The sequence below is a fragment of the Triticum aestivum genome, chromosome 1D (genome assembly GCF_018294505.1).
Source record: "Triticum aestivum cultivar Chinese Spring chromosome 1D, IWGSC CS RefSeq v2.1, whole genome shotgun sequence".
Taxonomy (NCBI): domain Eukaryota; kingdom Viridiplantae; phylum Streptophyta; class Magnoliopsida; order Poales; family Poaceae; genus Triticum; species Triticum aestivum.
The window spans coordinates 469038233-469051768 of NC_057796.1; the positions used below are offsets into that span (position 1 = coordinate 469038233).

Sequence of the window (13536 nt, forward strand, 5' to 3'; positions counted from 1 at the left end):
CCATACCGAGATACGACTACTTTGTTAGACTCAAATACTAACTTAAACCCTTCTTTACATAGAAGGGAGCCACTAACGAGATTGTTCTTTATGGCGGGGACATGCCGCACGTTCTTCAGTTGCATGATCTTTCCCGAAGTAAACTTCAGATCTACCGTGCCAACACCATGAACAGAAGCATGCGAGCCATTCCCCACCAGGACGGAACAATCTCGTGCGACCTGGTAGGAAGAAAACAAAGACACATCAACACACACATGAATATTGGCCCCAGTGTCAACCCACCAATCGGTGGACTGACAAATTGAAAGTATGGTAAATAGATTACCATACCCAGATGCCGCATCATTGTTGCTCAGAGTGACATTCACAGACTTGGAGTCCTGTGCTGGCTTCTTGTACTTGTTTGGGCACTTGTTTGCCCAATGTTCATCTGAACCACAAGTAAAGCAGCCATCTCTCTTTTTGTCTTTCTTCTTACCCTTCTTCTTAAAGGTAGTATTCTGCTGGACAGAGTTCTTTCCCTTGAACTTATGGAAGTTCTTGTGCACCACATTGGCGCTAGAAGAACCCTCTGCCCCTTTCACGTGTGAGTCCTTTGCTCTCGAGTTCTGCTCAACACTGAGATGACCGATGACATCCTCAACAGAGAATTCAAGTCTCAAGTGCTTGAAGTCTCAAGTGCTTGAGAGAAGTAGCAAAGTTCCTCCAACTAGGAGGGAGTTTTGCAATAATGCAACCCGCGACAAACTTGTCCGGTAACTCACACTTCAGGAGCTCCAGCTCCTTAGCAGTGCACTGTATATCATGAGTCTGGTCCAATACAGAACTCCATGGCATACAGCTCACTGCCAACATCAGTGGCAACCCTGCTCCCAGAAAGATTGTGGTTGCCTTCCTAAACGCCTCCTGTTCAGGAGCAATCATTTCTGTGAGGGACACACCACCAACCCAGAACACGTTCATCGCTGATAAGGTTTTTGGATTGTTGGAAATATTAGCACTTTTCCGATCAGAAATTCGTTCCTGAGCAGCTTCGGCTCGGCTCATTCCCGCAACCCGCGGCGCGTGCGCGCGTCGTGGCGGCGGAGGAGGAGGAGCGCGCGTGTACCACTCCTCTTCCCAAGCTCCCAATGGCAAGTGGTAGAGCAGCCCTTATAAAGGGGTCTCAACTCTCCTCAACTAGCAAGGTGGGACTAAACTTCCCACCACCTGCCATCTCATACATGGGCCTCAAGATTAACCAGGGATTAGTGTCTTATATGGGCCTAAGCCCATCCATAATCCAACACACTATGCCCATTCTCGTAGAAAAGGCAGAAACGCCGCTGGCCTCTACATCGCTTTCGATAGATAGGCACGACCATCCCAACTGTGCAGGCCATCATGAACGCAAAGATATGTAAATCGCCATGCACCAATTAATGAGCTTAACAGTCCAAGAGGTACTTTTGTGATGTTGGGCTAGAATATTTGTATGTTCGGGCTTGACAGCGGCGACGCTTTTGCGCCGTCACCTTCCTAGAGATGTTGTCGTGGAGCTCAGGCGTCTTCAGTTAAGCCTCGCTGAGGTGTTATGCTACTTCTATGCTTCTTATTGTATTTGTTGGTCTGCTTTGTGAGAGGACCTCTTCACCACAATGCATCGTTCGGCCGTGTACTCTGTGATGTTGATTTATTTATAAAGCAGCCCGAAAGCCTATTTTGAGAACAGTCGAAGAGGTACTCATTAGCGATGGAATAAGTGCTTTAATTTGCTCAGCTGAAACTTAGTTGTAGCTAGATCTGGTAAAAAGATCCGCACAAAAGCAGGAACAAAAATTGAGAAGGACCAATTACACAATCCCTACGTTCTTATAGTAAGATGTTTAAACTTTTCTACTTAAAAAAAAGGTTGTTTCAACTTTAAACTAGATTGCTTCGACTGCGCACGCACGTATGAAAAGTGGAGCCGGGCATCGAGGAAGAAGCAGAGGACGCTGCTGTACACACCGGAACCGGCTCGCTTCCGGTTTCCTTTTAAACAAAACCGGTTTGACCCCAACCAAGATGGATCGATCGAGCTGGATGCATTGCATCGCACTGCACAGTTTGGCGGAGAGAGGGGGCGCGAATCAGGAATCAGGAGAGGATCAGACCAGCCAGCGGATGAAGACAAGGGAGCGGTTCACACTAGGAGAAGCAGGTGTGTGTGTGTGTGTCACTATAGCCGCGATCGATAGCCGATAGGGTAGCAAGTGCGTGCACACACACACGTCCCGGCCACGCAACCCTCCCTCCTCCTGACACTGCGCTCCGGGCCCCGCCGGTGAGCAGATGCGCCCGGCGAGTGCGTGCATGGGGACGGGGTCTTGTCGTAACGGCCGTGACAGGCACAGCGTTCCCACTAGTACAGACGGGGAGCCGGGATGCGACAAGACACGCGCCGGTGGGGGCCACCCGCAAGCTCGGAGCGTTCACACCTGGCCGTGCGTGCGTGACACTGATTGGTACTCCCGAGCGGAGGGAGTAGTGCCCTGCTTCGTACATGCAACGCAACCGAACGCAACGACAGCGGCGGCGTTCCCACTTGACACCTTCCTGCGTGCGTGCGTGGGCGCTCCGCTTGTTAAAATTTAAGCGCCGGCGCGCTCGCGGCTGCGGGTACATACACAACAAGCATATACCCGTCCCTGTAAACGCACGCACGTAGGTCTACACGTATGAGCATCTTCAAGTGACTGAACCGGCATAGCATTTTGGGATTCACGAAGTCAGCACAGACGCCTCTTAATCGACGAAAACGTCATCTCCAACCGAACAAACATCGTCGAAAAGTCTGAATTAAATCTAGAAAATTGCAAGCAATACTTTTTTTCGGGTAAATTGCGAGCAATACTAGTATTAAGTCTATGACTTAAACTTTGGTGGGTTGGATAGACCACTTTTATGCTAACCGTCTAATCACGGGTTGCTTCGATGAAGGGTTCACACCTGGCCGTGCCTGTGCGTGCTGTGATTGGCAGGGAGCGACTCCCGAACGGAGGGAGGGAGTAGTGCGTGCCCTGCTTCGTTCGTACATGCAACGCAACCGAACGCAGCAGCAGCGACAGCGGCGGCGTTCCCACTTGACGCCTTCCTTCGAACGTGCGTGCGTGGGCGCTCCACTTGTTAAAATTTAAGCGGCGCCGACGCGCTCGCGGCTGCGGGTATATATAGACGCCGGCGTGGGAGCACAGACTCGCTCACAGCAAAACATACTATAGCGCAGCCAAGGTCTGCAGAGCTCCGGCTGTCTGTCACGTACGTGCGTATATACATACACGCAGCCCGCCAGCCATGTCTGCCGCCGCATGCGTCTCCTTCTGCCCCTCCCCCGCGTCCTCTCGCCACGGCGGGCCGATCGTCGACTTGGCCGGGCTGCCGCCGGCTACGGAGGCGGAGGAGCGCGGCGCCCAGAGGGACCTCCTGGAGTTCGGGGTCAACGGAACGATCGGCGCCAACAGGTAAACACACACCTATGCATGCATAGCAAGCATGTATTGACTCCATACAGTTTTTTCTCAAATGTTGACGGAGATTCATTCGTTTTCTGATCGATGTATACTATGGCTCTGCTTGTGAACTGGTCCTTCAAAACAAGGCAAAAGCTTTGTCTCATCTCATTGATTAGCAAGAGCTCCCGCAAAAAAGAGAAAAAAAGCTTACAAAACAGACGTAGGAACCAACTACAAGTAGCCAGCATTAAAGATCCCAACTGCTCGGCTTGATTATAGTACTCCTTTCATTCCTAAAAATAAATCTGTTTAGAGATTTCAATATGAACTACATACCGAGCAAAATTAGTGAATCTACACTCTAGAATATGTCTATATATATATATATATATATATATATATATATATATATATATATATATATATATATATATATATATATAGTCTATATTGAAATGAAATCTCTAAAGCGACTTATAGTTAGGAACGGACGGAGTATTAACCAAGCAAGAACATTCCTAGTTAACAGCTCTCTCATTACTAAAAGGGTTTATGTATTTGTACATTTCCTTTCAAAAGGGAACCTCTATAAAGTTTGGTCAATTTTATACTTCTTTCCAAAACCCGACCTCCAGAGAGTTTGATCCACTTTATATTGAAAAGAACCTACATCTATAAATACATGATCAATCTAATTAAGATACGACAAGCATATTTTATTTAGTGTTATCAAATATGATATTTTCCTCTACAAACTTGGTCAAACTTAAAAAAACATATGCACTGTATTTCCGACCGGAGGATTATTTGGAATACTTTACATTCTAAATATTATCCCAACCTATAGCTAGCTTTTAACAACGGATTAATCTATGACATACTGGTTGGTCTTTTGCGATGATTAAGGAGTATATCGGCGCATGTGATGCATGCAGATTATATTCTCCATGTGATGCATATTCCACTTTCTGACCTCTCCTTGAATGCGTGGCAGTGACAGTGACGAAGATGCTGCTGCTGCTGAGATCGATGACGAGGAGGAGCACTCGGTGAGGAGGCCACGGGCGGTGGTTCAGAAGTTCATGTGCGAACGCAAGGCTGTCGGCGACGGCTTCGCTCTCCGGAGGAGCATTGGCAGGTGATCAATCACATCATGCACCCGATCCTCATCAATTTATGGTGCCCAACACAAAGCTCAATTCAAACTTTGTTACTTCTTGCAGGCCTGAGTTGCAGAGCTTGGATCCTTTCATCTCCTTGGATGAGTTTGAATGTACGTATGCATGATGATCATCCAAATTGGAATCTTCAGTTGCTTCTGACCAGCTGCTCTAGCATCTTAATTTACCTTTTCAACCAGTTAATTAAAGATGCTCAATGAACGACACATGGAAAAATTACTGCGGTTAATACAATACATCTATTTTTACTTGAACCAAACATTGTAAGAAGAAGAAAAAGATGTGATGTGGCAAAAAACCATGTGCATAAAAAACTTAGTTATTTTTTGTTCATTTTGAATATTTGTACAACTTATAAAGTCGAATAGCTTATGCATGATTAATCGACTCCCCATCAACTAAAAAGGGACACATATTGAAAATGATTGTGTACAAGCTATAAAATCCGAAATGGTCTTGACCAAGAATAACTAATCACATCAACAACACCAAGATCTACTAATGGAGTTCCGTAAACTCCACTACTCCCGGTGGAACGACTGTGAACGCTCCTCTAAATATCCTAAATCGATATGGTACACGACAAGATAGCCGTGAGGGACCGTCAGGCAACATCGCTGATCACCCGCCATGGTCGGCAGGTCTGGTCACCCCTGCCACGGGTATCCGGACCGTCACTCTCATGGTCCATCTAGTCTATTTTGACTACCCCGAGATGCTTATATTATAAGGCTTGAGTTAATGGTGTCCAACTTAAACACCTAATCCATCGCTAAATACAATGTTCAACTATAGGCTAACTAAATAAAATCATACATATTTGATTGTTCATATACTAAATTGGTCAACTTACAATTAATTCACACCTACCTTCTTTTTCAGTTTCTCGTCCAGCTGGCTTTTCTGATCATCCACACCGAGGTTCGTAATTTATTTACCATTCTTGTACATACTCACGGAGTATAGAATTTCTATGACACCGATTGCATGGATAAGCTAGTTTCATGTATTAAAGAATTATGGTCTAACTGTATTTCTTTTTTCTATGGTGTCCCTTCAGGATTCGAGAATGTTACCTACATGCTTGAGGTAAAAAGTCCGCGTAACTCTCATTATTCTTGCCATATGAAAAGAACAACTTCCGTTGGATTAGGACTTATGCGATAAAATTTCGTCATTTTCAGGGAGGCTTGAGTTACCATGACTTTTCAGGCCACAAGGGCACGATCAACACCGGAGATGTTCAGGTTAGGTCTCTTCAAGCTCAGCAATTATCCCAAGTGGCCTGTGAATATATCACCGATGTGCATGTTCTTAGTTTGAAAGCTAAAAATCAAACATACATATGGGTGTTCAACGGGTGCAGATGAGCCCGGGCTCGGAATTTTTTTAGTATTTGTTTTGAATTTATTTTTCACGGATGCAGATGAGCCCGGGCTCAGGATTGGATTTTTTTAATATTTGTTTTGAATTTATTGTTCACCGGGTGCAGATGAGCCCGGCCTTAGAATTGGATATTCGTGTTAAACACAATCACCTTCCATGGCATGGTCTTATATGCTGATATTAACAAGGAAGGAAACACTTGTAACAGTGGATGACGGCCGGGCGTGGTGTGGTGCACGCAGAGATGCCGGGTGGTGAGGGGGTGCAGAGGGGCCTCAACCTCTGGCTCAACCTCTCCTCAACAGACAAGATGTATGCATGGATCCACCTCAAATTTTGCAAATATTGTCTGAACACAATAATAACAAATGCTGTTGCTACGTGTACAGGGTGGCGCCGAGGTACCAGGAGCTGAGGAGCCGCGACGTCCCCACGGCGGAGAAGGACGGCGCGTCCATCAAGGTCATCGCCGGCGAGGCCCTGGGCGCGCGCTCGCCGATCCAGACGCGCACCCCGGCCATGTGGCTCGACGTGACCATGCGGCCCGGCGCGCGCCTGCGCCAGCCCGTCCCAGCCGGCTGGAGCGCGTGCGCCTACGTCATCGACGGCGAGGCCAGCTTCGGCCAGCCAGGGGACGAGGCGGCCGGCGCGCATCACTGCGTCGTGTTTGGCGGCGACGGCGATGGCGTGGACGTGCGGAGCGAAGGCGCGGGGACCCGGTTCTTGCTGCTGGCGGCGCGGCCGCATGGCGAGGCGGTGGCGCTGGACGGGCCCTTCGTGATGAACACGAGCGAGGAGGTGCAACAGGCCAGGGAGGACTACCTGAACCGCCGCAACGGCTTCGAGATGGCCGCCGGCTGGACCTCTGGCCAGTGACCACAGTCGTGCATTCACAGACATTGGTGAGCCAACGAGAGAAGAAGGTGCCATGGCAGTCGACGGCACAACGGGGCTGCATTGCATGTATTTTTTTTTCTGCCTAGTGATCGGTCTAGCTCAAAATCCAATCCAAAGGCCCACGGGGTTATTTGTTCTAGTCAAGATATAAGTGTTCTTTATGGCGAAAGAAAAATATAAGTATTGCATGATGGTCACATTTTTAGAAATAATACTCAAAAGATTTAAAATATATCTAAATTTCTAAAAACATCCCCATGCTTTCAAATATGTTGAAGCATCTTTGTCAAAAAAACATATACTACCTCTGTAACAAAATAATATAAGACGTTTTGGTGGGCTAAACTAGCCTACAAAAGCGCCTTATATTTTGATACCGAGGGAGTACATTTTATAACATTGCTCATGTAATTTTGAACTATTCATACACTTTTTCTAAAAAAGGTTCACATTTAAAAACAGAAGAACCCACAAAAAACAGGAGTAAACTGAGAGAATCAAATGAAAATTGAAAAAAAAAACTGGCACTACAACACTTGGCACCTAACTTGGACCTCTGGCTCATAGACACTCCCAATGTGGTTCCTCGACCGTTTGAGGTGGGTGCGTTTATGTCTCACTTTTTCCTATTTTTGCAACTTTAAGAAATGTTATAAAAACATATTTAGGAAAACATTTCACAAAAAAATGACCAATATATATTTTAAAAAGTGTTCACTCTACTTAAAAAATGATCACGCATTTTTAGTAAAATGTGCACTTGAAAAAATGTTCGTACATTTATAAAAATGTTTGTAGCATTCAACAAAAGTGTTCACACGTTCCAAAGGGTATTCATGGCATTTAAAAAATCATAAACTGTAGAAATTTGTTGGTGAAATTTTTGAAAAATGTGTTTGACCTATTAAAACATGTGTAAAGTTTAAAAATAAAATCACAACACTTGCAAAATGTTCACACACTAATAACACTTTCCATGAAAATATAAATATTTGTTCGCAATTGTTTTTTAAATGCTCACAGCATATATAAAATAATGTTTGTGAGTAAACTCGGCCAGATTAAAAAATTTCATGCATCTGAAAAATAAAAAATGGAGAAAGGAAAGAAGAAGAAGGAAGAAAATAAATATATATAAAAAACAAAGAATAAAGACAGAAAAGAATAAACCTACCAAAACAATGGATAGAAGCTTTCCAAAACTGGAGCCAGATAGGGGTGCATTGAGGAGTCCTCCTAACACGCTTGCTTTTATGTAGCACCCCTGGATGATCTTAGTACCATCTTTCTTGCAAGCCACACTGGTACTGAGCTTTCTTGAAAATCTTCTATGTTCCTAGTGTAGTCAGTGCAAAATTAACTCGCTTGCATCCCATTTCAAATTCATTTTCGGTGAAGTAAATTGTAATTCAAGATCAAGAAAAGAAAATGAGTTCCATCGAATAATTTTAAATGGTCGCATTTTATCCCTAATAAAAGTTACTTCGTATACAAATTCAATTTGCTCGCAGCAGGCAAGTACTTCTCTAAGGATGATAGTTTTATCTATGGGTACGGGTATCCGCGGATATCGTACCTGCATGGGCAGGGTATGGGCAATTTTATACGCATGGGTAGTACCTATACCCTACCAGTTAAGTCATGGGTAGGGCACGAGTATAATCTTGTACCCATGGGTATACCCATACCCTACCGTTCATACTGATATGTGGACTTTACCCGTGGAGGTCCAACATATGCGCATGGGTCGGTAGTGGCAAAGGAGTTGGGTGACCCAACTAATCGCATAATTAAGCCTCACACCATCACATGAAAAAACCGACTCCATGGGAGAAAAAAGCCATTTCTTAGCGCTTGGTTATGTCGATGCCACTAGCGTCTGAGCCAAGTCGTCGTCCACAAGGGCCCAAATATATCTTGCCATCGTACAATTTACTAGGGAGTGCCTTCAGGAGTCCGATGCTCCACATAGGCCACAAAAACTATCATTTGCCATGTGCCAGTGAAATCTAATATCCTCCGTAGGTAGGGAATGCTTCAATAATCTCCATACAAACATATGGATTTTGCCCAGCACCGGTGTCTTCCATAGTGTTCAGTTGCTAAGAGTAGTAACTCGAAACGGGAGTTGCAGAATGAACAGAAACTAGTTAAGGGCGAGGTGACGATGTGTGTATGAAGTAGTTCCAAGATTGATATGATCATCATCGCACACTCCGTATACTTTCGGGATTAGTGTTGAACCTAAATAAGTGTTATTTAGTGTTTGCGTTGAGCATGAATATGATTTGATATGTTTATTGCAATACGGTTATTCATTTAAGTTAGAGAATAATTGTTGTTCTGTTTACATCAATGAAACCTTCTATGGTCATACACCCAATGGAGATGTTTTGTTGGATCTCGATCGTAGTGATACACATATTCATAATATTGAATCTGAAAGATACAAAGTTAATAATGATAGTGCAACTTATTTGTGGCACTGCTGTTTAGGTCATATTGGAGTAAAGCGCATGAAGAAACTCCATGCTGATGGAATTTTGGAATCACTTGATGCTTGCGAACCATGCCTTATGGGCAAGATGACTAAGACTCCATTCTCCGGAACAATGGAGCGAGCAACTGACTTATTGGAAATAATACATACTGATGTATGCGATCCGAGCTCGCAGCGGGTATCGTTATTTTCTGACCTTCACAGATGATTTGAGCAGATATGGGTATATCTACTTGATGAAACATAAGTCTGAAACATTTGAAAAGTTCATATAATTTCAGAGTGAAGTGGAAAATCATCGTAACAAGAAAATAAAGTTTCTACGATCTGATCGTGGAGGAGAATATTTGAGTTACGAGTTTGGTCTTCATTTGAAACAATGCGGAATAGTTTCGCAACTCACGCCACCTGGAACACCACAGTGTAATGGTGTTTCCGAACATCGTAACCGTACTTTATTAGATATGGTGCAATCTATGATGTCTCTTACCGATTTACCACTATCGTTTTGGGGTTATGCATTAGAGACAGCTGCATTCACGTTAAATAGGGCACCATATAAATCCGTTGAGACGACACCATATGAACTGTGGTTTGGCAAGAAACAAAAGTTCTCGTTTCTTAAAGTTTGGGGTTGCGATGCTTATGTGAAAAAGTTTCATCCTGATAAGCTCGAACCCAAATCGAAGAAATGTGTCTTCATAGGATACCCAAAGGAGACTATTGGGTACACCTTCTATCACAGATCCGAAGTCAAGACATTCGTTGCTAAGAATGGATCCTTTCTAGAGAAGGATTTTCTCTCGAAAGAAGTGAGTGGGAGGAAAGTAGAACTTGATGAGGTAACTGTACCTGCTCCCTGATTGGAAAGTAGTTCATCACAGAAATCTGTTCCTGTGACTCCTACACCAATTAGTGAGGAAGCTAATGATGATGATCATGTAACTTCAGATCAAGTTACTACCGAACCTCGTAGGTCAACCAGAGTGAGGTCCGCACCAGAGTGGTACGGTAATCCTGTTCTGGAGGTCATGTTACTTGACCATGACGAACCTACGAACTGTGAGGAAGCGATGATGAGCCCAGATTCCGCGAAATGGCTTGAGGCCATGAAATCTGAGATGGGATCCATGTATGAGAACAAAGTGTGGACTTTGGTTGACTTTCCCGATGATCGGCAAGCCATAGAAAATAAATGGATCTTCAAGAGGAAGACGGACGCTGATAGTAGTGTTACTATCTACAAAGCTAGACTTGTCAAAAAAGGTTTTGACAGAGTTCAAGGTGTTGACTACAATGAGATTTTCTCACTCGTAACGATGCTTAAGTCTGTCCGAATCATGTTAGCAAATTGCCACATTTTATGAAATCTGGCAAATGAAAAAAACTACATTCCTTAATGGATTTCTTGAAGAAGAGTTGTATATGATGCAACCAGAAGGTTTTGTCGATCCTAATGGTGCTAACAAAATGTGCAAGCTCCAGCGATCCATCTATGGACTGGTGCAAGCATCTCGGAGTTGGAATATATGCTTTGATGAGTTGATCAAAGCATATAGTTTTATACAGACTTGCGGTGAAGCCTATATTTACAAGAAAGTGAGTGGGAGCACTACATCATTTCTGATAAGTATATGTGAATGACATATTGTTGATCGGAAATAATGTAGAATTCTCTGGAAAGCATAAAGGAGTATTTGAAAGGAGTTTTTTCAAAGAAAGACCTCGGTGAAGCTGCTTACATAGTGAGCATCAAGATCTATAGAGATAAATCAAGACGCTTGATAAGTTTTTTCAATGAGTACATACCTTGACAAGATTTTGAAGTAATTCAAATGGAACAGGCAAAGAAAGAGTTATTGCCTGTGTTACAAGGTGTGAAATTGAGTAAGACTCAAAGCCCGACCACGGCAGAAGATAGAAAGAGAATGAAAGTCATTCCCTATGCCTCAGCTATAGGTTCTATAAAGTATGCCATATTGTGTATCAGATCTATTGTATACCCTACACTGAGTTTGGCAAGGGTGTACAATAGTGATCTAGGAGTAGATCACCGAACAGCGGTCAAAATTATCCTTAGTGGAATAAGGATACGTTTCTCGATTATGGAGGTGACAAAAGGTTCGTCGTAAAGGTTACGTCGATGCAAGTTTTGACACTGATCCGGATGACTCTAAGTCTCAATCTGGATACATATTGAAAGTGGGAGCAATTAGCTAAAGTAGCTCCGTGCAGAGCATTGTAGACATTGAAATTTGCAAAATACATACGGATCTAAATTTGCCAGACCCGTTGAATAAACTTCTCTCACAAGCAAAACATGATCACACCTTAGTACTCTTTGGGTGTTAATCACATGGCGATGTGAACTAGATTACTGACTCTAGTAAACCCTTTGAGTGTTGGCCACATGGCGATGTGAACTATGGATATTAATCACATGGTGATGTGAACTATTGGTGTTAAATCACATGGCGATGTGAACTAGATTATTGACTCTAGTGCAAGTGGGAGACTGAAGGAAATATGCCCTAGAGGCAATAATAAAGTTGTTATTTATACATGTGTGAATACATAGACAAACAGAGTGTCACTAGTATGCCTCTACTTGACTAGCTCGTTGAATCAAAGATGGTTAAGTTTCCTAGCCATAGACATGAGTTGTCATTTGATTAACCGGATCACATCATTAGAGAATGATGTGATTGACTTGACCCATTCCGTTAGCTTAGCACTTGATCGTTTAGTATGTTGCTATTGCTTTCTTCATGACTTATACAGGTTCCTATGACTATGAGATTATGCAACTCCCGAATACCGGAGGAACACTTTGTGTGCTATCAAACGTCACAACGTAACTGGGTGATTATAAAGATGCTCTACAGGTGTCTCCGAAGGTGTTTGTTGGGTTGGCATAGATCGAGATTAGGATTTGTCACTCCGATTGTCGTAGAGGTATCTCTGGGCCCTCTCGGTAATGCACATCACTATAAGCCTTGCAAGCAATGTAACTAATGAGTTAGTTGCGGGATGATGCATTACGGAACAAGTAAAGAGACTTGCCGGTAACGAGATTGAACTAGGTATTGAGATACCGACGATCGAATCTCGGGCAAGTAACATACTGATGACAAAGGGAACAACGTATGTTGTTATGCGGTTTGACCGATAAAGATCTTCGTAGAATATGTAGGAGCCAATATGAGCATCCAGGTTCCGCTATTGGTTATTGACCGGAGACGTGTCTCGGTCATGTCTACATAGTTCTCGAACCCGTAGGGTCCGCACGCTTAACGTTTGGTGACGATCGGTATTATGAGTTTATGTGATTTGATGTACCGAAGGTTGTTCGGAGTCCCGGATGAGATCACGGACATGACGAGGAGTCTCGAAATGGTTGGGACGTAAAGATCGATATATTGGAAGGCTATATTCGGATATCGGAAAGGTTCCGAGTGGTTCGGGCATTTTTGGAGTACCGGGAGGTTACCGGAACCCCCCGGGAGAAGTTATGGGCCTTATGGGCCATAAGAAGGAAGCATGATACGTCCATTTTGCATCATGCTTTTATATCGATATTTATCGCATTATGGGCTGTTATTACACGTTATGTCACAATACTTATGCCTATTCTCTCTTATTTTACAAGGTTTACATAAGGAGGGAGAATGCCGGCAGCTGGAATTCTGGGCTGGAAAAGGAGCAAATATTAGAGACCTATTCTGCACAACTCCAAAAGTCCTGAAACTCCACGAAAGTTATTTTTGGAAATAATAAAAAATACTGAGCGGAAGAAATACGCCAGGGGGGCCACCACCTGTCCACGAGGGTGGGGGCGCGCCCTACCCCCCAGGGCGCGCCCCCTGCCTCGTGGGCCCCCTGTTGGCTCTCCGGTGGCCATCTTCTGCTATATGAAGTCTTTCGTCGAGAAAAAAATCATAAGCAACCTTTCGGGACGAGACTCCGCCGCCACGAGGCGGAACCTTGGTGGAACCAATCTAGGGCTCCGGCAGAGCTCTTCTGCCGGGGACACTTCCCTCTGGGAGGGGGAAATCATCGCCATCGTCATCATCAACGCTCCTCTCATCGGGAGAGG

The 13536-nt window shown here is 44.1% G+C and overlaps 1 protein-coding gene across 1 annotated transcript; it reads left to right on the forward strand.

The window, feature by feature from the left end:
- The first annotated feature begins 3211 nt into the window (after positions 1-3211).
- Positions 3212-7172, forward strand: LOC123183067 (pirin-like protein). The gene is made up of 8 exons (XM_044595801.1): positions 3212-3485; positions 4471-4614; positions 4700-4749; positions 5540-5578; positions 5718-5746; positions 5842-5904; positions 6252-6355; positions 6433-7172. The coding sequence occupies exons 1-8, from the start codon at positions 3319-3321 to the stop codon at positions 6917-6919; spliced, it is 1083 nt and encodes a 360-aa protein (XP_044451736.1). The 5' UTR covers positions 3212-3318; the 3' UTR covers positions 6920-7172.
- Positions 7173-13536: the final 6364 nt, after the last annotated feature.

Bases quoted from the DNA above. Each gene is read 5' to 3' on its own strand.
- LOC123183067 (XM_044595801.1), top strand. From the start codon at position 3,319: ATGTCTGCCGCCGCATGCGTCTCCTTCTGCCCCTCCCCCGCGTCCTCT. The intron at 4,750-5,539 runs GTACGTATGCAT...CTTCTTTTTCAG, and splicing joins CTCCTTGGATGAGTTTGAAT to TTTCTCGTCCAGCTGGCTTT. The intron at 5,747-5,841 runs GTAAAAAGTCCG...CGTCATTTTCAG, and splicing joins ATGTTACCTACATGCTTGAG to GGAGGCTTGAGTTACCATGA.